The sequence below is a fragment of the Carcharhinus amblyrhynchos genome, chromosome 21 (genome assembly GCF_965287045.1).
Source record: "Carcharhinus amblyrhynchos chromosome 21, sCarAmb.v2.hapA, whole genome shotgun sequence".
Taxonomy (NCBI): Eukaryota; Metazoa; Chordata; class Chondrichthyes; order Carcharhiniformes; family Carcharhinidae; genus Carcharhinus; species Carcharhinus amblyrhynchos.
Genome location: NC_137344.1, coordinates 23,659,704 through 23,683,567, shown reverse-complemented (window position 1 = coordinate 23,683,567; position 23,864 = coordinate 23,659,704). Strand labels below are relative to the sequence as shown.

Genomic DNA, 23,864 nt, shown 5'->3' with positions numbered 1-23,864 from the left:
CAGAATGTCATTACGAAGATTCTGATGAAGGCATATTGGCTGCAAGTGGAACTGGACAATCCATCAGCGGTTTAGGTAAAACTGCTCGATATATCCCCCAGGATCAGTAGTCATGCATTTAACCAACAGTCACCCTAATAACTAATCTGCTTTTGCTTAATGTCTTTATCATCCCTTTACCACCAATATAGATTTTATGTTAGTATCTATTATTTTTGAATCTACTTTGCCCAGAGCAGTGGACATTTTCTTTGGGTACTATCAGGAACAGAAATTGTGTACAATAATGAGTAGATAGATCTGTTTTTAATATTTTTGGCTGGAGTTTGGCCAGCCACATCTGTTCTTTACCTCCAGACTATTGCTCACTATACAGACAACAGAGGAGTGACTCTAACATGTTTTGAAATAGCACCTGCTGCAGGTGACTGGAATTCAGAATCCGCGGCAACAAGGTTGTATGCTAGCTCCCAGAGAACCCCAGTGTGATATTTTCCCCTCTTATGAATGAATGTTATCATAGCAACACATTTCTTCTTGGAAGGCATCCCAATACTTCTACATGGGAAACCAACCAACAAAAACCTAGCTCTGTGCCAAATCCCTAGTTCAGGTAACACTCTACATCTGTCAGGCCACATCAAGAGTCAAGAATTTCTCGTGTATTTGACCAAACTACATATATATATTTAAAATAGGTCCTATTGAAGAACTATGCTATCAGAGAAACATAAATGTCAATACAACGGTTCTCTGACATTATATATAATATGTAAACTTTCTGCATTTTTTTTGCAGTGTTAATGTAAGCTGACTTGTGATATTTAAACTTCAAATGGAACAAATATATCAGATAGCTACAGCTTGAAGGGGTGGTGACCCATCTTTGTTAGTGAGACTGTCAGATTAAGTTTGCTTGGCTACTACCTTTAGTTTTTGAAATGTTAATATATTTATGATTGTTGGAACCATCAAATGAGTGTCAAGCCAAATTAAATTCTAATAGGCTTCTTTTCAGGCACTGGGCAGATAAATGACGCAGTCCATCAAGGGACTGCTGTTCTTGACTTGCCCAGATGAAAAGCAAAAATAATTAATGCTGTGATTACCAGTCTGTTGAGAAAGAATCCGATTGTTCTTCAAAGAAACCTGTCCCCACCTCACAGAAAGCCAACAACATAAAAGAAACCTGTCACCACTTCATAAAATGCAAACGCCAACATCACTGGGATAATTCTGGCATGATCTGCTGCTGGTGAAGTGACTTGTAGGATGCCAGTGCAGGCCAGAGGTAGCACAATATTGTTATGGTTTTGAATCTTTGAACCATGCTTGCTGCCAGTAAGGTTCCCTACCAGTAGCAAAGCCTCACACAATTAGTCCAGCAGTTCCCCAGGATGCTGAGTCTCTGATTTGCCTGTCAGTTCGATTAGTGCAGGAACTGGAATGGCTCCATGGGTTTGAAATACCCACGGTGCTTTAATTAAATGTTCAGTTAAATGGTTCGAATGCAGACTGGAAAATTTTGCAAATTATTTTTGGGACAATTTGAAGTGTAACACGATAACTGCATTGCCATTTATCTGTTGTACTTTCCCTTTGGGTAACTGTAAATAAATTGGACCACTAATTTTAGCCTGAATGACATGGATGGTAATGTGGGCCCTAGTAGTTGCACTGACAGTGTTCTTCATGACTGATTTCCTTCAGAGTTTTGAGAGGTCAACTGGAGGGCATATAAGTTGTATAATGCTGGTGAACACAAATACTAGTTTGGGGAAGATTGCCCAGGACCCTCATGATGCTGACACTGCTTTGGCTGCCTCCTGCACAAGTGCAGTTGAATGGAATCATACAAAAGGTCAATACAAATTTGTTTTAATAATAGAAGTATGCTTATGTTACTGGATTACTAATCCAGAGGCCTCAATTAATGGCCTGCCACCCACTAATCAAAATCCTACCATAGGAGTTGGGCAATATAATTGCAGGCAATTAAATAAATCTCAAATAAAAAAGCTCATTTGGATAATACTGTTCATAAAAATATAGGATGGATCATTAATGTCATTTTAGGAAAGAAAGCCTTCAGTCCTCACTGGATCTGATCTATGTGCTTTCTGGACCCATAGCAATGTTGTTAACTCTTAACTGCCGTATCAAATCCCTAACAAGCTATTTAAATTGCTACAGAAATGTATAATAAGAATAAAACCACATGGGCCACATGGCATCAACTGAGGTATCAGAGTTGAACACGGCAAAGGTACACCCAGTGCATTCAGCCCTGTCAATCCACCTCATTAATCTCTACAGACTTGTGCCAAGTTTGGAACAATTGTCCCATAGATGAGTCAAGTAACAACAACACAAGTCAGGCTTACAGAGTCTCACAGTTCAGCCAATATCCCAGACTTAGCTTACCATCCCTGGATACGTCCTGTTCTCCTGACAGGACAAACCCACCAACGCTGGTGGCACAATGTTATATAGCCAGAAGTGAATGGCTCTGGGAGTTCTCAGCATTAATTCCAGACTCCATGAAGTCTCATGGCATCAGGTCCAACATGAGCAAGTAAATTGCCTCTGGACTACCAACCTCCCTCAATACTGATAAATCAGCACTCTTCCATGTGGAACAGCATTTAGAAGAAGCACTGTGGGAAATAAGGGCATGTCTTGTACTCTGAGTGGGGAACTTCAATGTCCTTGGCCAAGGGGGTTTGATAGCACCACCAATGACTGAACTGGTTGATTCCTGAATGACACAGCTGCCAGATAGGACCAGGGTCAGGTGGTGCAAGGGAAAAACCCACGAACTTCTAAAGCTGCTGCAGTTGATATGGTGTAGATATATCCACAGTGCTATTAGGAAGGGAATGGTAGTGAATGTGTAGAATGTAGTTGAGGCCAAAATGTCTGATTTCAAGAAGAAATTAGATATAGCTCTAGGGGCTAAAGGGATCAAGGGATATCTAGGAGAAGGGGGGCGATCAGGATATTGATTTTGATGATCAGCCCTGATCAAAATGAATGGGGGATCTGGCTCAAAGGGCTAAATGGCCTACTCCTGCTTCTAGTTTCTATCTTTCTAAGGGAGCTCCAGGATTTTGATCAAGTAACAAGTGATGAGAGTGTGTGACATGGAGAGGAATGTATAAGTTCCCATGCATCTGCCGCCTTTGTTCTTTTAGATAGTAAAAGTCGTGGCTTGGAAGTTGTTGCAGTGCATTGTGTAAATTAATGTTTAAAGTGATAGATGGGATGCCAGTAATGTGGACTCTCTGTGCTGGGGTGGTGTGGAATTTAAATGTTGTTGGAGCCGCACTCATCCAGGCAAGTAGAGAGTTTTCTATCACATTCCTGGCTTGTTGGTGGTGGACATGCTTTGAGAAGCCTGGAGGTGAGTTGCTCACCACAAAGTTCCCCACCTCTTATAGCTACAATATTTATATGGCTGGTCCAGTACAGTTTCTGGTCAATGGTAACCCCCAGCATGTTGATAATGGAGGATTCAGCAGTGCCTTTGAATGTGAAGGGGAGATGATTAGATTCCCTCTTTTTGGAGTTGGTCACTGCCTGACATTTCCTCGCCATTTATCAACGCAAGCCTGAATGTCACCTTATGTGCTGGCATGAACTACTTCAGTATCTCAGGAGTTGAAAACAGAACTTCTTTTGAATGAATTGGTACACCTTGTTCTATGGAAATTAAAAAATCCCATTGTCTTAACAAGAATATCTTCCATGTCATGATGTCTCCCTTGATTAATGCATCACCAACATATTAATTTCAGTTTCTGTTTAAGGGACTAAATAAAGACTATACTCCAAAAAGTAACTGATTGGTTGTGAAGTGCTTTGTGACATCCTGTGGCTATAATAAGATAGATGCTTTAAACAAAGGCTCTCGCACAGTTTAATTCAGCCTGGGCAACAGTCAAGCAGTACTATAGCTTTCAGTACTCAAGGGTTACATTATTACAGGAATATAGTATTCAGCCCCTCCAGCCTATTGTCCCATTTCATTTAATTGCATCTGAATTCCAGTTACCCATCTTTGTTCCATTTTCCTTGACACTCTTACCCAATAAAAGTCCATCAATATCCACAGGCTTTTCTGGGAGACAGTTCCAGATTTTCATTACAAAAATGTTCTTATTTCACTGTTAAAAATGGCCTATTTCTAATTTTAGGTTCGGTTCTGGCTTGCCCCATCAATGAAAATACCTTGTTAAATCCCTTTAATCATTCTGAACTCAATCAATTCGATCATCATCTAGACTTAAATGAAGCCAAGTTATGACAAGATAACTGAACCGTTTAAGTGAAGGGTTAAAAACTTTTCCAGTGTTCCTGTTTACTATTCAGTCCGTCTTCCAGAAAAACGTGCCTGTTAGGTGAGAACAAGATTCTGCAAGGCAATTGGATTCGGCTGGGCTCATGCAAGGACAATGAACCACAGGTCAAATCAGCATCTTCAGAAGAGTGAGATGGAGCAAACGGGGAAAAATAAGAGAAATTCAAGGGGTGTTATATTGCTGAACTTGGGGGGAGATGAGGTGGGCCATGATTACTCTCATGTTAATTGCCATCGGGAAAACACACCAGAGTCAGCTCTGTAATCAATAACCCTGCATTTTTGGATGCAAGAACTTCTGGCTTGCAATCAATCTCCCAATGCCAGTGCAGGATAAATACATTTGAATTGTACCAGGTACACACGGGCAGCTGCAGTTGATCTAACTTTACATTCGGATGGCGTTGGAATATGAACTAAAATTATTTGAACACTTCATATAATCTGATACCAACAGGAAGCCTAATTCACAACTCCAGATAAACAGACTCACCTTTCTGCGGCGGTTAACACTGAACACAACTGAAATTAAATCAAAATGCCAGTAAATTTATTTCCCCCTTGGCACGGATGCGGGGAATGCAATGTTTATATTATAACAAGCTATTCACTTTATAAATATATGAGGGTTAGGCAGGAACTTACAGTCAGTTGCTGGTCTTTGGATTCTCCTCCGTCCTTCATGATTGTTGGTAATGGGTCGGATTGTAGAGTACCTGCTGCATGGCGCTAGGTCCCAGAAAGAGAATCAAGCTGTACCTTTCCCCCAGCACTTCACATCCTGGACTGGATACCTTCCTCTCTCCACACCAGACAATTCAAATCCACAACTTTATCACAAACTACCCAAATGCCAGCCTTTTCTGATTCGGAATCTTGCAGCTTTTGTTTTATAAAAAACAAAATTGTCCCTTTGGAGGCTGTTTCCCTGTGATAATTTTGATTTAAGCTTCCCGAACAGGAGCAATCCCAGTCGCTGGGGCAGCAAGATGCGTTCTGTTCCGCCGAGCCTGCCGCTGTGTGTGTGAATCTGATGGTTATCCTGGAGCTCAGGAGACTTTCAAGCCTGGATTCTGTGCTCCCAAGAAACCCGAGCTGCCACGGACACACAATCGGCTGGATCCGAGCTCACAGAGGCCGCCTGTCGGTCACACACAGCCTGAGCACTCAAATCCAGGGAGCACCATTCACCCCTCCTCACCAGCCAACACAAGGACACTGTAGGGAGTACTGAAAAATGAATGAGAATCAAAATAGATAAAGACAAAATACTGCGAATGCTGGAATCTGAAACCAAAGATGTGCAGGTTAGATGGATTGGCCGTGATAAACTGACACTTAGTGCCAGGAGGATTAGCAGCATAAATACGTGGGATCACAGGGATAGGGCTTGGGTGGGATTGTGGTCGGTGCAGACTTGATGGGCCAAATGGCCTCTTTTTGCACTTTCTACACTACAATGTATTCTATGTAAAACAGTAAATCCTGCTGAGGGGTGGCACAGTGATTAGCACTGCTGCCTCACAGAGCCAGGGACATGGGTTCAATTCACAACTTAGGCCACTGTTGATGTGAAGTTTGCACGTTCATTCTGTGACTGAGTGGGGTCCCTCCGGGCGCTCCGGTTCCTTCCCACAGTGTAAAGATGTGCAGGTTAGGTGGATTGGCCATGTTAAATTGCTCCTAAGTGTCAGGGCTGGGTAAATGTATGGGGATAGGGCCTGGGTGGGATTGTGGTCAGTGCGACTCGATGGGCTGAATGGCCTCCTTCTGCACTGTAGGATTCTAGATTTTCCAGCATTTACTGAGAATCAATTAATTGTGAGTGAAAATACTCAGTTAAAGGGGGGGGGGGCGAAATCGAGAAACTTCTGCTGTACATTCAGGCTGGAAATCTGCTTTCCAGGAACAATTTAAGAATGAGGTTGCTTAAAACTGCAAACCTGCCACCGATTATGGGGATCTTCTGATCATAAATTTATGAGGGTTGTGATTAGGTTTTGTTAACTGTTCCACCAAAGCATCTGGAACAATGCTGCAGTGTCCAAATTGAGAAGCTGGGAATGGTTACAACACAGCAGACCATTCGGCCCCATGTTTCCGGACTAGCTCTCTGCGAGGGGGGAAGTTCACAGCTTGTTCCACTCTCCCACTGGACTGAAATGTTATCCTCTTCAGATAACGATCCAATTCCCCTTTGAAAGTCACATTATAAGTGGAAGGCTGTGTTTACAGGTATGGTATTTATCCAATTAGCTGATGTTTGCAATAATAGATTCCCGAGAGGAAACTGCACGCCTGTAATTCAATCAAGTCACTCAAAAAATGTCATATGCATCAAGATGAAAGTTTCAGCCTTCATCAGTCTCATCAGAATATTTCTTACCTCGGCAGTGAAACAGATTGAAGGTGGGAATGAACTAATTTTAGCACAAATACAAATTGATCTTGTGTTCCTGACCTAATCTAAGTCCTGAGACTGTTTTCTTCCTCTGGGGGCTCTTAAGATGAGGGGATGGAAAGGTTCTGGGCAGCCTTTGTTTAGGTAATGGATGTAAGATAATTTATTTATTTTTATGTTACAAAAATGAATGGTGCCTCTTTTATCTTTAAACAAACAATTATCCTCTCTAATGGCTAGAGAAGCTTGTGGACTCTGGCTAATTACCTACTTATTGCTTATGGGTTGCCACATGGGTCCTAGCTATACCAGCTTTTTTAGTTGGAAATGTGGAACATTCCTTGTTCCTTTCTCCTCAGGCCCACTCCCTCACCTCTTTTTCTGAGACCTTGATGACTGTATTGTGCCGTTTCTCGCTCTCGCCTGAAATTGGAAAATTTAATCAATTTTACCCCCAATTACCATCCTTCTCTCGCCTGCACATTGTCCATCTCTGACTTGTCCCTCTGTCTCAATGATTGGCTATCAATAAAATGTTCGCTACAAGCCCATTCATTCTCACAGCTACCTTGACTGACCTTGCTCACGTCCTGATTCCTATAAATACACTGTTCTCTCTGGGCAAAAGCTTACCAAAAAATGGAGTGTGTTGGTATTGGTGAGAAAAATAATGTTTCTCTCCAGTGAAAAATGCCAGTCTTCTCTCCAGATCTTATCACAGTCTACCACAAAAAAAAACAGGTAGACGTGTTTTGCGCTGTCAAGTGGAGGGGGGTGGGGTGAGGTAGGGCCCAGCTGCACAGAGATCTGGGTGCCATGTTTAAAGGGGGTCCCAATCAGAACAAATAATGGCCTCCCCCTCAACCCACTATGGAAGTTTCAGGGGCTCCCCTGTCCCCCACAATCCCTGATCGGAGTAGGTATTCACCACCCAGCCCCTCCCCGATTGGAGCCAGCATTCACCCCCCCACCCCCCCCACCATTCGGAGCTGGAATTTACCCCTCACCCCGCCTCCCAATCAGAGCTAGAATTCCTCCCCCCCCAACACAATGATCACACCCAGCATTTCTGTCTCCCCCCACCCCCAGCAGTCAGTGCCAGCAACCTCCAGCCCATCTCCGTTTCAATATTGGACCCCAACCCTCCACCAACACCCCCACCCACATAATCAATGCCAGCACCCATCCTCTGCTACCCCCCGCCCCCAAACAGCTATCACCAGCAACGCAACTCCCACATCTACTCCCCCCACCACCACAAATAATTGAATTCCCCCTCTCTCATGAAGACTGCCACTGGGGCCCGCCCCTAGCTCTGCCCCTTGGCACAGGTTGGCATTTTCAGGTGGGCACTGCCAATGTTGACATGGTGCCAGCCTGGCAGTGCCAATTTGTGTCAGCGGGCAGTGCCCTAGGGCATTGTCAGGCCATTGCCTGGACATGCCCGTCTCCCCCAGGGTCTATACTCATTTTTAGATCCATGGGGGATCCCCAGAACAAATTCACATCTGGGTGTAAACTGCGCCGGTGACAGTTTGAAAATACGGCAGGGGGTCAATATACGTGAGAGAGGGGGGATTAAAGAAATGTAAATACATTTTTCACCTGTATTCGCCAGCCAGAGACGGCAAAAATTGGAAGTCACGATCTTGCCACCGAGATCTGCAATGTCCAGGGTTTTGCTGAATCTTGAGCCCCCGCTGCCAATCCCTCAGACGGTGAACGTGGATTCCAGATGGTCTCCTCTGTCTTTGTTGCATCGATTCTGTTGGTACAATCTTCCAAACCAACATTTTTGATCTGTCTTCCCTTTGTCTTAAACAAAGGATCACCCCATTCCAAGGGCTCTTGACCATGACTGTCCCATTTCCTATACGTCTGCTGTCGCCCCTTCTCATCATTTCCAGCATAATGATAGGATTTTATCACAGAACCATTCGGCTCATTGAATTTGCACTGACCACAATCCCAGCCAGCTCTATCCCCAAAAATTTACCCTCCTAATCCCTTTAACATACACAGCCCAGGAAGTAAGAGGTAATTTAGCATGGCTAATGCATCTAACCCACACATCTTTGGACTATGGGAGGAAACCAGAGCACCCAGAGGAAACCCACACAGAGAGAATGCACAAACTCCACACTGACAGAACCCAAACCAGGGATCAAACCCAGGTCCCTGGAGCTGTGAGACAGTAGTGCTAACCACTGTGCCACCATGCTACCCAGCCAGTTCCCTTTCTTGTCACCTTAAACCCCAACAGTCTTTCATCCAATGGATCGTCCTTAACATTTCCTCCACCTCTAGTGTGATGCTCCACCAAACACATTTTCCTCTCCTGGTTCAGCATTTTGAAAGGCCTGTTCCCTCTACAAGACCCTTATTCTCCCTTTCCCTTATCTCCTTACCTTCCCCTGGCAAAATGCAGGAGATGCAGCAAATGCTATTTTGTCTCCTCTATCTTCTTTGTCCAAGATCCCAAACAGTCCTTCCAAATGAAATGATGATTTACTGTTCTTCTTTCTATCTAATTTATTCTACTCATTGCTCACAATGTGGTCCTGATCTTTTGAATGAGCATCTTTTCTTACTTCTGTTATTATGTATTATACATTATATTCTTTACTGTCAAAATTACTGCTGCTTCTTGTCTGTCTCGTCAAAATTTGCTGAACCAAGGAATATTTATTTCCCCAATCTTGGTTGCCTTGTAACCATGAGTTATATATTATAAGAAGGCTTCAGATTGCTTTAAGAGGTAAGCACATAATTTGACGATGATGTCATTAGTGTATTGTTTGTATTTGATACAGTGAGATGCTGGTGTTGGACTGGGGTAGGCCCAACAAGTAGTCTCACAACAACAGGTTAAAGTCCAACAGGTTTATTTAGTAGCACGAGCATTTGGAGCGTTGCCCCTTCATCACCTTTTGGCTTTTAACCTGGTGTTGTGAGACTATTTACTGTATTTGAAACAGTGCAGAGAGCAGCTCTTCAATAAAACCTGTTGTGTATTTGTTTGAATCCACATGTGCAAATCATGTTCTTTTCTTTCTGTTAAAACCTACAACCCCTGACATAGTACTATGGGTACTATGGCCTCGCTTGAGCGAGACCAGAAATTCCCATCCAAGGTTGAGGACATTTCTGTTGTCCACCCTGCCCCTGCTCCAAATCTGTGGCAGATTGGGCAATAGCATTCCGGTGCATGTCTCTATAATGGTGATTAGATCTAAACCATTTATGTTGAATTGCATCATTCATTCACCCATCATGTTATGAATGCTTCATTCATTCTTATAAAGACCCTCTAATTTCTTTTACTACTTTTCTTTGCAAGGATTTCATTCAGATACACTTATACTTGTCCTTATCTCTGTCCCTTCCTTTATGTCCAGCTGCGGCAAACAGGATGTTGATTTAATCTCTTGTCAGAAGCTTGACACCTCTGACAGTCCATTACTTACTCAGTCTATGATGAAGCTTCAGTCTGTAGTATGAGAAAGATAATTAGTGGAAGTAGCTGACAGCATGGTTCAAAGAGGACATTGAAATGGAGGAGAGAAGTAGCAAGACAGGAGAAGTGTTGGAAGAGAGGTTATAGGGGCCAGTTACTAAAGATTCTGTCACTATTAGTGGTAGAGGATATCTTACAGTCAAAATGAATAGTCTAGCAATAATACCATCGGGGCAGTGGTACTGACACATCAGACTAATAAATCATGGAGTTATATAGTACAGAAGAGGTCCTTCAGCCCATTGAGGCTGCACTGACAAAGTTACACTAAATTTACACTAATACCACCTTTGAGCACTTGGCCCATAGCCTTGAATATTATAACATTTCAAGTGCTCATCCACATGCTTTTTAAAAGTTATGACTTTTGCCACCTCTACTACCCTCCCAATTAGTTCATTTCAGACTCCCACCACACTCTGGGTGAAACAAAAATCCTCAAATCCCTTCTAAAACTCCTGCCCCTCACCTTAAAATTATACCCTCTTGTTGACCCTTCAACTCAGGGGAACAGCTTCTTCCTATCCTGACTTGCAATCTTAAACACTTCAATCAGCTGCACCTCCCAGCCTTCTCAGGGCAGGAGAAGGGCTGGAAAAGAGCTCAGGTAGCACTGGCCTAGTAGTATTGTCACTAGATCATTAATCCAGAAGCTCAGCTAATGTTCTGGGGACCTGGGTTCAAATCCCAGGTGGTGGAATTCAAAGTCAATAAAAGAATCTGGAATTAAGAATCTACTGATGACTATGAAACCATTGTCGATTAATAGGAAAAAACCCAGCTAGTTCACCAATGTCCTTTAGGAAAGAAAATCTGCTGTCCTTACCTGGTTTGGCCTACCTGTGACTCCAGACCACTGCAATATGGTTGACTCTCAATTGCTTTCTGAACAAGGGCAACCAAGGATGGGTTATAAATGCTGCCAGCCAGTGATGCCCATGTCTGATGAATGAATTAAAAAAATAATTGCCAAGATAAGACGTGCACGGTCATGAAGGTTCTTTAACTCAATACATTGGGGGCCAAGGAGTCATTGGAAGTTGGGAGTACAGAATTGTTCAGAGCACACAATAGATATGGGGAGTGACATTTTAGCCAAGTTGGAGTTTATAAAAGTTGATTTGTAAGTTGAGTGAGGAGACCATTGGAGAAGGCGAATCTGTGGTTGCAGACATGGAAGTGGAAATAGGTTTCCTTGGTGATGGATAGCACATTTGATTTAAAATTCAGCTCAGGATCAAATAAAATGGCAAGGTTTTGAACCAACAGATTCAGACAAAATTGAGCAGCCAGAAGTCAGGGGTTAGGATATAAGGTGCCAGGATCCAAATAGTATGGTTGCAGAATTCTGGGTCATCCAGAACATGATATCTGAAGCAGTCAGATACGACAGTGGTGGTTGTGGAGTCCATGGTGTTGGTCATCAGTTACAGATAATGTCACCATTAGCATGTTACAGACAAGGAATAAGGGGGAACCAGTCCTGGGGTCAGTACAGGCTTAGTAAAACAAAATCCATTGCTGTAGTGGTATTGGTAAAATTAAGAATGAGATAAAATGAGAACAATGTCACTAGAAGTGAACCATATGGAATAAGACAGTGGAAGGGGATGAAAGGTCGATTGTATTGAATGCTGCTGACAGGTTGAGAAAAACCAGGAAGAATATTGTACCACACTCCGAAAGATGATGTGGTTTGTGAATTTGACCTATGTGCTCTAAATAATGCAGGTAAAACAAAAATTGGAAAGGAGGGTAAGATATAAGAAATAATGGGAAAATGGGTGTACAGAGCTGGATAGTGTTTTTTATATTATTTCATGGGATGTAGTGTCACCAATATTTATTGCCCATTACTAATTGCTTTCAAGGACAGTCACTGTCATCTCATCTGGTGGTGATATGCTTGAGACACTAGGACAGATCAGAGTTTAAGGCTGGATCATGTAGGAAGTGGAAAATCAGACTGATCTTTAAAATATTCTTAGGTACTAAGTTATGATGTTTGCAGAGAGTAAGATGAGCTTTACATGTAGCCAGCATTTGCATTGTACCAAATGCCTGGTTTGACGCAGGCACTGGATGCTAAAAGTGAAATAAAATCAGTGATTTTTGTAAGCACATAATTTCTCCAAATTGCAAAAAAAGTCACAACACATGTTGTGTGCAATGTGGAATATTAATCTATAATTTCATCGGCTAGCCAGATATACGTTGAACATATTTAAACAGACTTTTGCCAAACAAACATATTGGACGCGATCTTACCAGCCGTTCACACCATGCTCCCGCTGCAGCAATGTCGGAGAGTTTAGTGCCTGGCCAAATCTCCATTCCCTGCAGCGGGATGGGAAAACCCCGCCGGTATGAACAGCCTTAACATTCTGTCCATTGATTTTAAAATAGCTGCTAATTCACATCTGTGCAAAGGGAGGTGATAGCCTACTGGTATTATTGCTATACTATTAATCCAGAAACTCTCCTAATATTCTGGAGACCTGGGTTTGAATCCCACCACGGCAGATGGTGCAATTTGAATTGAATTTTAAAAAATCTGAAATTAAAAATCTACTGATGATCATGAAACCACTGTCAATTGTCGGAAAAACCCATCTGGTTCACTAATGTCCTTGAGGGCAGGAAATCTACCGTCTTTATCCGGTCTGATCTAACATGTCAATTCCAAAACCACAACCATGTGGTGGACTCTCAACTGCCCTTGGGGAACTAGGGATAGACAATAAATTCATGTCCCATGAATGAATAAAAAAAAGTCACATTGCCCATCATAAAGTCATCAAGTCTATGGAACCTCAGACAGACAACATGTTGGAGATGTAACAGCTTCTTTTCTGTATTATTATGGGGAAATGGACCATTCAAGGAGTTCATAGCTGAGACATTAACATTCAATCAATTTTGGCAATCACAATGGCGAACAGCATGCAAGGAATTAACTGTCCGATCTGTTGGAAGCCACTAGTGATCTATACAGCTTCTAACAACAGCTGAGAGAGAATCCCACTGTTAGAGGCTCATGACTGTGCAATTTGAAAGGCAGTCACCTGACAGCAGGCAGCTTTCTTCCCAGTGTAGGAAAGGACAGCAGAAGCTGCTAAAATCAGAAAGGGGGAGTCTGTAGAAACGGACCAGCAACATCATCTAACTCATCTTGCTACTTCCCAGTTTAGTGGCCTATCCCTGTTACATTTTGGAATACATCACAGAGATAGTGAATTTCAATCAAAAGCAACTTCAAATGCCATAACATCCGTAGTTTTAATAAAAGATCGTCTCCAGAAGAATAATCAGCTTATGTGGCTGCAATGCCTAGAATTTCAAATCCACCTAAAGGAACACATCAGAACATTTATTTATTTTTTTTTTATGTAACTTCACTTTTATCAATTCCACATTTTGAACCCTGTTCTGTTTTGTATGTTTGTGTGTGTGTGTGTGTGAGATGGAATTTGGGACCCATTTTTCCTTTTTAATAAGTCTTATATTTTTACCTGAGTGAGCTTTTAAATAATAAAACTAACTCCTTATTTGATAATTCAAAAACTCTGGCTGACTTATTTCTTCATATAGCTTGAAATATGGTCAATGACATACTGAATTTAAAAAGCACCACTTTCTTTAAAAAAAAAACCAAGCTCTGTTATAGTCAAACTCCATGGTGAAAATGTATTCACCCTTCTGGACTTGGCCATAATACACATGTTAAGTTATGCTTTGCACTATATTTGAGAGATAGCACAGACACGTATGGCTTAATCATCACATCTCTGATTATACTTAAAAGTTCCCAACTATCCTAACAGGAGGATATAGAGACTTGGGGCAGGATTTTCTGGCTGTGCTTGCTCCAAGACCGGAAAATCCCACCTGAGGTCGATGGATCTTTGCATAGTCTGTGCCCCACTCATTACAATTTCCGTGGTGGGACATGGAACAGGAAAATTCCACCCTTGTTCTTTCCCATCTGATGGTTGAAAGAAAGAATGTTTAATGTTTCAGTTTATTTATTGGTGTCACAAGTAGGCTTACATTAACACTGCAACAAAGTTACTCTGAAAATCCCCCTAGTTGCCACACTCCGGCACCTGTTTGGGTACACTGAGGGAGAATTTAGCATGGCCAATGCATCTAACCTGCATGTCTTTCGGACTTTCACAATGTGAAAGTCACTTTAGGTTATTTTGCCAACTTCTAGTATTTAGAACAAGATTAGTGGCAGAAACCTCTCTAATTGGATGTGTTATAGGTTCAGGGTTGTGGTGGGGGGGGGGGAAGAGAAAAGAGTGGAAATCAATTATTTAAACACATGAAGTTAGGTTTTAGAAAATTATCAACTCTATGTTCAGAGAACTGCTGATACTGCAGCTGATTTGCAGGAAGTATTACAAAATCCCATGAATATGCACACATATTCAATGACACTTGCAGGGTGCACTGTACTAAGTTTAGTGATACATAGAACATAGAACATAGAACATTACAGCGCAGAACAGGCCCTTCGGCCCACGATGTTGCGCCGACCAGTTACAAAAACAATGACCCACTAGCCTATACCAATCCCTTTTCGTCCATAAACCTATCCAGAGATCTCTTAAACGCCCCCAAACTAGACGCATTTACAACTGCAGCAGGCAGGGCATTCCAATCCCTCACCACCCGCTGGGTAAAGAACCTACCCCTGACATCCGTCCTGTAGCTACCCCCCCTTAATTTAAAGCCATGCCCCCTCGTGCTAGCTTTCTCCATCCGAGGAAAAAGGCTATCACTATCCTACCCTTCTTATCCATTTTCAAATCAGATATTATTTTAAAATTATAACTAAACTAAATAGAACATTAATTCAGATGATCCTTTGATCGCAATTCCCCATTTGCACTGAGAGATGTCATTTATCTAATGGTGAGAATTTGAAGTTACGCTGAAGATATAACAATGAATTGTTTTGGCAAATCTGAGACTTGTCTTGATGATAGCTAATTGAACTTATTATGCAAAGCATGTTGAATTAAAGGGCTGAACAGCAGCCAACTCAGTTCGAATATTGGAAGGAAGCAGAAATTGGTCCAGGTATTCATTGGCAAATGGGAAGTTCTGGGAAAAAAAGCCAATTCCTAAATGCAAATGCCTGGTTTCCTTTAATAGTTGCCCTTTTAACAAAAATATTGTTCAACATTGGGGTGGCAGCACAGTGGTTAGCACTGCTGCCTTATGGCACCAGGGACCCAGGTTCAATTCCGGCCTCGAGTCACTTTCTCACCTTGTCTGTGTGGGTTTCCTCTGGGTGCTCCAGGGTAAATATATGGGGTTACAGGAATAGGGCCTCAGTGGAATTGTGGTCAGAGCAGACTCGATGGGCTGAATGGCCTCATTCTGTACTGTAAGGATTTTGTGAATAAATAGACTCTGCATAAATATCTATTACAGTTACTATCATCATAGTTTGTGCACATGAAGTTTCCATGTATACAGATTTCATATTGCTAAATATTATTCACTCACTAGGAGGGTGGGTAGGTAACCTTTAGCAGTTCCTGTGCAGACACTACTGTGGAGTTGTTGCCCTGGCTAATACCCCTGACACTAGAGTCAATTTAGTATGGCCAATCAACCTAACTTGCACATCTTTGGACTGTGCGAGGAAACCAGAGCAGCTGGAGGAAGCCCACGCAGACAATGGGAGAAAGTGCAAACTCCACACAGACAGTGACCCAAGGCTGGAATTGAACCTGGGTCCCTGGCACTGTAAGTGGGAATGATTTATCAAAGATTCCATTATTATTGGATCTATGATCTTTTCACTGATAGTCATTTTGAATTGTGCATTGTGACAACCCTTGACCAGAAATAATACACTAAGGAAAATTTGTAATTCCTTTAAAATGTCTGGGGAATCTGTAATTAGTTCTAAGAATTTTGAAAGGGACTTGTAAGAGTTGGCAAACATTTCAATTGTGATTTTCTTAGATAATAAGACTTACTGGTCCATGTGACCTGGCTACCCTTGCCCTGGAAGTTGTACAATGAGGAAGGAAATTATGACCAGAAGCTATGTGCCAGCAGACACATAGGAGAGGTGCAGACAGAGAGCTCCAAGCAGAGGAGCTGGAGAGTAAAGCTGATCAACACACAGATGCAGAAACAAAGAGAAAGCAAACATGGACAAAAAGAGGAGCATTCTTGTGAGGAGAAGAAGCAAATTGCTCTCAAGATGATGTTTGTTTTCTGTTTGGCAGAAAAAGAGACAGGAGCTTATGAAGGTACTGTGTGAGCTGACTAAAAAGGTCTCATGTCTGGAAAGCTATGATGATGGTTGAGAGGCTAAAGAGCCGGGTGTTTTCCCAAAAACAACCCAACTATGCAGCAGAATCTAATTAGTTGTTGAGTTGAAAAGGAACTCTAGAAAGCTACACTGTCACGACAGAGAGAGGGCTTATAGAAGTGTGCCTTGAAGATGATAATCATACCATTGAAACTTTGGGGCAAAGAACTTTAGTCAAAAAGGACTCTTGGTCTACTCTGTATGAATAAAGAACAGCATAATTTGGAAAGGTGCAGCTACGTAATGCCGTATTTACACAGGGAGCAATGTGAATGTTTGTGGTGATACAAGATATTTCTTTGTTGTATCAATTATGTAAATTGAAATTTGCCTTGCTATTTGCAATATCATTTGCCTGTAAATTCATGTATAATTTGCATTGGTTCCGAGTTGTGTGAAAGTAAAAGCTACAAAAAAGGGAATCTTGATGATAATTTCTTCATTTTGGTTATTTTGGTTTATGGTTCCATCATGGCCATCAAAAAAGAATCAGACTTAATGTGAAGCCTTTGAATACTACTACCAGAGTCCACATCACGGTTATCTTCAGTCTTAATCTTAATTTTAATTCTATGATTCTTTTTGTTTTTCAGTGACATAAATCACTTTTATTCTTTGTTTTGTATCATTCAGAATTTGGCAAATTAAATTGGCTTCAACCTGTTTGATCCCCAGTTGTCATGGATGAGACACAAAGGATATATATATATAAAAAATATTCAATAACTGGATTACTTTAGCAAGTCATTTTATTTGTACTTTTCAAAATGGACAGCTGCTGAGCTGCCAAGATGGCTCCAGCTGGTCACATGATGATGTCCAGTAGTTTCAAAATGAACAGAGGCTAATACTTTAAACGCCTGGAATGGGTCTGCTCCAGTCAACTTTGAATAAAAAAAGCCTTTGTAGATCTTAATGTCTCATAATGGTGCTAATGGCCTGAGCATTAACTGTTATAACACAATGGTTTGAGCAACAGAGCCTCATTTAACAACCCAAAACCAGTGTCGCCAAGAACTAAAGGAATCCTAATTTCATTTAAACACCTCAAGAAACCAGTTATGGGAATATACTTCCTTGGTCCATCTCAAGGAGTGGTGGTGGGATTTGTCTGACATGTCAACACCCCCCCCCCACCCCCAAGCTGCACAATCACATTGTCCACTGGAATTGAATTCAGGCAATTACTGCTTGACCTCCAAAATGAACAGAACTCCGAGCAATAGGCTGTGCTGTCTACCAGTAAGCCAGTCAGCTGGCCCTTCTCAGACCTGCCAGCTCCTGGAATCTTGGAACTTGTGCCTCCAGGCTAATTCACTCTATGTGCCTTGTCCTGTCATGAAATCTCACTTTGGAAAGATGGGTCACCCTATAATATCAACCTCCCCTTGGAAGGACCGTTGCAGTTGACTTCTGATTCTGGAGCCTGGACACGTGTGAAACCATAATGTTTAAGTTATTTAAGTCATGCTTTGAACCTTCTTCCTTTTCCCTAATCCCCCATTTATTGTACAAGTGTAAAAGGGTAGATGTAATGAAATACCTTTCACGTGTGTGTATAAAAATAAACACACCCTTTTTATTTCATCTTACTTTGAGTTTGCTGTGCAAGTTACAGATGGAGGATTGAGCCATTCCAAATTTTAAGGATTGGGGAAAATACATCACCATTTATAAAGGGGGGAATCAGAATAATAAAACACAGTAACTTCATTGCAGTGTTAATGTAAGCTGACTTGTGACTAATAAATAAACTTAATTATCATTAACTTTATTAATCATTTCCATTTATGGATGGGGAGAGAGTGGGAAATCAGGGCAGTTTAAATTGACCACTTTCCTATCCATGACACAAGAATTAAAGCTGATTCAACTGAGTAACTAAGCTGTTAATACAGGCGAACAATAGACAATTTTGCACTCAGTTGCTTTGAACAAAGTCTATTTAACATTACTGGAAAAAAGGAATGAAATTCAGGCTGATAAACTGATAATCACTGGAAACTTGGACTATAGGCCTTTAACAAAACTGATGGAATGTCTACACTGCACTTTCCCAGCTCAGATATTGTTTATTCAGTTGGCATGAGCATATCAAATGTCACTATGACCTTTCAATTAATTTAAGAATGTTGTAGCAGTTCACTATGAAGTGACAATTTGCACAAGTGGGTATTTTAATAGAAAAATATTAAAACCTACAGAGCAAACCGAATACTGGAGTGTCTCAAGAAACCTCTGGTGCCTGTCAGGTGGGTTCATGAACAACAACTTATATTTATGTAGCATCTTTAATGTGATGAAACATCCCAAGCTTCACAGCAGCATTATAAAACACATTACATAGGGCAGCACGGTGGAACAGTGGTCAGCACTGCTGCTTCACAGCGCCAGGGGCCCAGGTTCAATCCTGGCCTTAGGTCACCATCTGTGTGGAGTCTACATGTTCTCCCTGTGTCTGCATGGGTTTCCTCCAGGTGCTCTGGTTCCTCCCACAGTCCAAAGACGTGTGGGTTACGTGCATTGACTATGTTCAATTGCCCCTTAATGTCAGAAGGATCAGCAGAGAAATACATGAGATCTGTGGGATAAGGCCTGGGGTGGCATTGATTGCCTCCTTCTGCGCTGTAAGGATTCTATGACAACAAAGTATGCAGCTGAGCCACATAAGATGATATTAGGTCAGTTGACTAATAGCTTGGCCAAAAAGGCAAGTTTTAACAAGTGTCCTGAGTGTCAACTGCTGGTGATTGAGTATCTTTTTTATTTCTGCTAATATGTTTTGAATTCCCTAATGAAGCAGTCTGACTAAAACAGCTACTTGGGATTTTTAAAAATTGTACACTCAAATTACACAATTTTTAAATTATCAACAACAACATTGCATTTATGTAGGAACAGGAGTAAGCCATTTAGTCCCTTAGGTTCTTTTGTCACTTGATTAATTAACTGAACTAGCATCAATTGTCTTGTGGAAGAGAGTTCCAACAATACAATGATTAATGGAGTTGTTGATTAATCAAAGCAAAAGACTTTCAGGAATTCATTAATTTTGAAAAAAAACATTTAGCAATTTTTATTTATTAATATTTTAGTTTTCCACAAAATGACATGTGCGATCACAATTACAAACAGAAGATTGTTTTAGGCTCTCCATTCTCAGGATGTTTAGGAGAAATGTTTGAATATCTCTTGAAAACACGTTTAAGGCTTCCTCTCCTTTGTTGTCTCTTTATGGGCCTGGTTGCTAATGATATAATTTTTCTCCTGTTTTCTTGTCCATTATGATCATCAACTGTAAAAGCAACCAATAACCTGTCTCCATTTATAACAAGGAAATAAATACTCTGATTTAGAACCACCTTGAAAGATTCTGAATGAGTTTTTCAAGATTAGATTTGAGCCTTAACAAGTAAAATGCTTTGCGACCATTTCCATAGGGAATAGGGCTAAATGCAGACAAATTTAGTATTAATTTAGCACTCCCAGTAAGAGCAATCTAGGGAATGGACTTGAACAGACAAGTTACAAAAACCGAAACTAGGTAGATCTTACAGCAACAGAATAAATAATCGAGCAGAAAAAGCAGCAAAAAGATGGAGGAGAAAGCAAAGCTGACCAGCATGCAGGTCTCTCAATTTTACACTCCTGCGTCTGTACTCTCTGCTTTATTCTCCTTTATATGTAACAACAAGTCCCAACGCAATTCCCAAGAGCTTTACTGAGCATTATTTGATACCTAGCCACAGAAGGGGATAGCTGGACAGATGACCAAAAGTTTGGTCATGAGGTGATTTTAAGGAGTGTCTTAAAAGGAGAGGGGCAGCTGGAAGGAAGGAATTCCAGAGTTTAGGACTAAAAGCAATTGTGCTATAATGGAGTGATTAAAATGGAAAGTTCGCAAGATCACCGTGTTTGGATGCACTCATCTGATTTTCTTTTTATTTAACTTTAATAAAAGCTTTTTTCCATTTTATACAAAGAAAAAACAGCAAACTCTCAAACTTTGGTACAGTACAGCAGGATCATTTTCAAAAAATACAAGTAGGAAGAGGGAAGAGAGAAAAAAATTCCCATTGTATTCAACGCCTCCCACCGTACAAGTAACAAAAGGATATATTGAAAGACGGAGGATATTAGAATAATAGGATACAGCTGCAATTGGCTCAGCGGTACACAACCAAGAAAATGGCAGTGGATTTTCATCCCTAACCATTAGAAGAGGCACCAACAATACAATACGGTGTCTCTTCACAGGGTATATATTCTGTTTGTACCACAACAAAATTTTATAATCCCAAAACAAGTCCAAAAATGTGCGGGTTAGGTGGATTGAGCATGAAAATTGCCCCTTAGTGTCAGGGAGCTAGCTAGGGTAAATGCATGGGGTTATGGGGTAGGGCCTGGGTGGGATTGTGGTTGGTGCAGACTTGATGGGCTGAATTGCCCCCTTCTGCACTGTAGGATTCTATGAAGAGATACACAAGCCCATAAGTTCTAGGGGGATTTTCCTCACCTGCTGGGAGGACTCATTGGGCCCTACCCATTACCTTCATATTAAAGCACATACCCATCTCCCTGCAATTGCACTGTTCATTTTAATTATAAAGGATATCTGGAGAAAAAAATCCACTGCTAAATGCATGCCAGGGTTATAAGAAAACAGATGAAAATTGTACAGCTTTCTTTAAGGTCAAAAAGTACATTGTGAGGTGCATTCCATTAGGGATAAATGAATGCTCCTGGATACATTAGGATATCAGGATAATAAGTGAAAATTTGCTATCATGTACATGCATAGGATTGCCCCTATCAATGTGATAAATCACACATCAATTAAAAGATGTAATTCCATGGGATACATTCAAGAATTAACAAGGATTAACTATGATGAACCTCATAATATGACACTGAACAGGATAATCAGTGAAATTTGCTTTGTGGCTCAGTCACAAGATTGTCCCTGCCATTATGAAAAAATATAGAACAGGATCAGTAAAAGAAAATAATTACAGGGGGTTCAGTCTAGGATTAACAAGGAGCTGCGGATCATATTCCGAATTATTGCCTTTCACGGACTCTAAAAAGCCGAAGCCTCAAGCTTTGTTGAGCATCCTAACAGACGCTTCAATAGTGACCCTCGGGACAGCAGGATCGTGAAAGGCCTACTGAATTCCAAAAGCCTTCAAATGCTTTCTGACCACATTGGAGCCTTCGAGATTTTGTTACACTGCTGTCAAGAAGTCCAAGGAAAACAAGACTTTCGCCCCATTATAAAGCCAAACCCAGCATTTCCGGCAGCCCCCAAAACTCTCCGATGGCCCCCAAAGCTTTGGAAATGCAGGACAACAGCCCATATTGGTCATCTTTTGTCCTCGAGCATAGGGCATGGTGTGCCCCCTCAAATTGATCCTCCAAGTTCTCACAACAAAGCCATCAAAGTGATTCGGGGATTTTCACAGTAACTTTATTGCAGTGTTAATGTAAGCCTACTTGTGACACTAATAAATAAGCTTTATACTAGTGGCAGCCAGCCTTTGAAAATCCAACTGGGAGCCCGCTCCCAACTCCCTCCAAAAACCAACAACACAGACACCCCCTTCTGGCCCCGATGCTTCAGATCCAGCAGGATATCCGACTAACCATGCAGCAGATTCCTTAAGGATTGCAGCTGAGTCTTGACCAAACAATCAGCACTTTCAACATTAAGGATTCTATCTTCCATCTCACTGAGCTTCTTGCGATATTCTGCAGTTCATCTAATTGAACATTAATGTTGTGTGTGAAAACACCGAGTGCGTCTAGACCTTCAACAATATTTGAAGTCATCTCCAGCAACGCCTTCAAGAACAACAAATCCAAAGGCTGCTCCCCAACCCAGATCATCATGTTGAGGTCCCAGCTGTCCCTCGGAGGTGACTCTGATTATTCCTTATATAGAGGATTTTCCTGGCCCTCTTTGGCATCTTGCCATCAATACACCTCCAAAAATGTCCCAAGGGCATGGCATAGAGTATACATTCCAGGATAAAGTGAATATGAGCTGTACATCAGGATAAAAAAATTAAAATGAGTAGCGCCAGAGCTCATGGAAACATGACTATTCCCACACTCATATCATGTGACCATCCCCCCTTCTCATTTGATTTATAGATGTAGAAAAATGATGAAGATTGCTTAATGTTGTTACAAAAGAACTACTGAGCTGTAGATGTAGAGCATGGTCAATAACTAATCAGTATTAGACTATCTACATTACAGAAGCTATAATATGCATCTTTTTAATATTTACCTGTCTAATAAAGAAGTCACATGCAATGCCTCCATATAGCTGCTCCTTCATCTTAACACAGTTGCTTATGTTTCTCAGACAGAAAACAGGTGGAGAGGTTGAGGAAAGAATTTTCAGAACTTAAGGTTTACACGGTTTGAGGCATGACTGCTAATGCTTAGCTAAAAGTACAAGAGGCCAAAGTTGGAGGAATGCAGCAATCCCAAAGAGTCGTAGGGCCATGGACGTTACAAAAAATAGAGGTGAGGCTCTGCAGCAACTTGAATATGAAGATGATAACATCTATGTTGAGCTACTGGTGGATATGAGTCAACATTGGACAGCAAGCACAGGGATGATGGGAGAGTGGTGTTGCATACAACCCGGAATTCAGGTGGCATAGTTTTGGATTATTTCAAGTTTATGGAGGGTGGAAAATGGGAGGCTAATCAGGACAGCATCAAAATATTTGATATTAATGTAAAGAAAAGCACACAGCAACAGATAGGCTTTTTAGGGCCAAGAAGGATGTCAAGGTTGCAAATAGTCAGGTTTAGCTTGACGGATAGAATTGCTGACTCAGCAATGGAATTTGTGAGCTCATTAGTTTCCTAAGTAGAATCAAATACACTTGTTTGAAACATTGCTTTATTTGTCAGTCCTTCAACTGTTATAGTTATTAGATCATTTTAATACCTGGAGTGACAGCAATGTCACCTAATGATAGGAACTAATATTTCCTTTTGTTTTATTCCCTGTATAGATCAATAAACCTTTAGAAAAATATTTGAATTTCCAGTGACTCACTGAAAGATTCATGTAATAACGTTTCAAGTTTTAAGACTTTTGCTGCAATAAACAAATGAAAGCAACACTGTCTAAACACTATTCAGTAGGCATCTTAAACTCTGAAGAAAAGATCCCCAATATAACTTTTAAAATGACAGAAAAGAACCCTCCAACGTTATATTTTAA

The 23,864-nt window shown here is 41.2% G+C and overlaps 1 protein-coding gene across 1 annotated transcript in view; it reads right to left on the bottom strand.

Annotated features, from left to right (window-relative positions):
• Positions 1–5,363, bottom strand: part of kif19 (kinesin family member 19) — a 191,524-nt gene extending 186,161 nt beyond the window's left edge. Inside the window, exon 1 of the mRNA XM_080208830.1 lies at positions 5,006–5,363. Coding sequence (XP_080064956.1) covers positions 5,006–5,044 — 39 coding nt within the window. The 5' untranslated portion in view covers positions 5,045–5,363. The remainder of the gene's footprint in view (positions 1–5,005) is intronic.
• Positions 5,364–23,864: the final 18,501 nt, after the last annotated feature.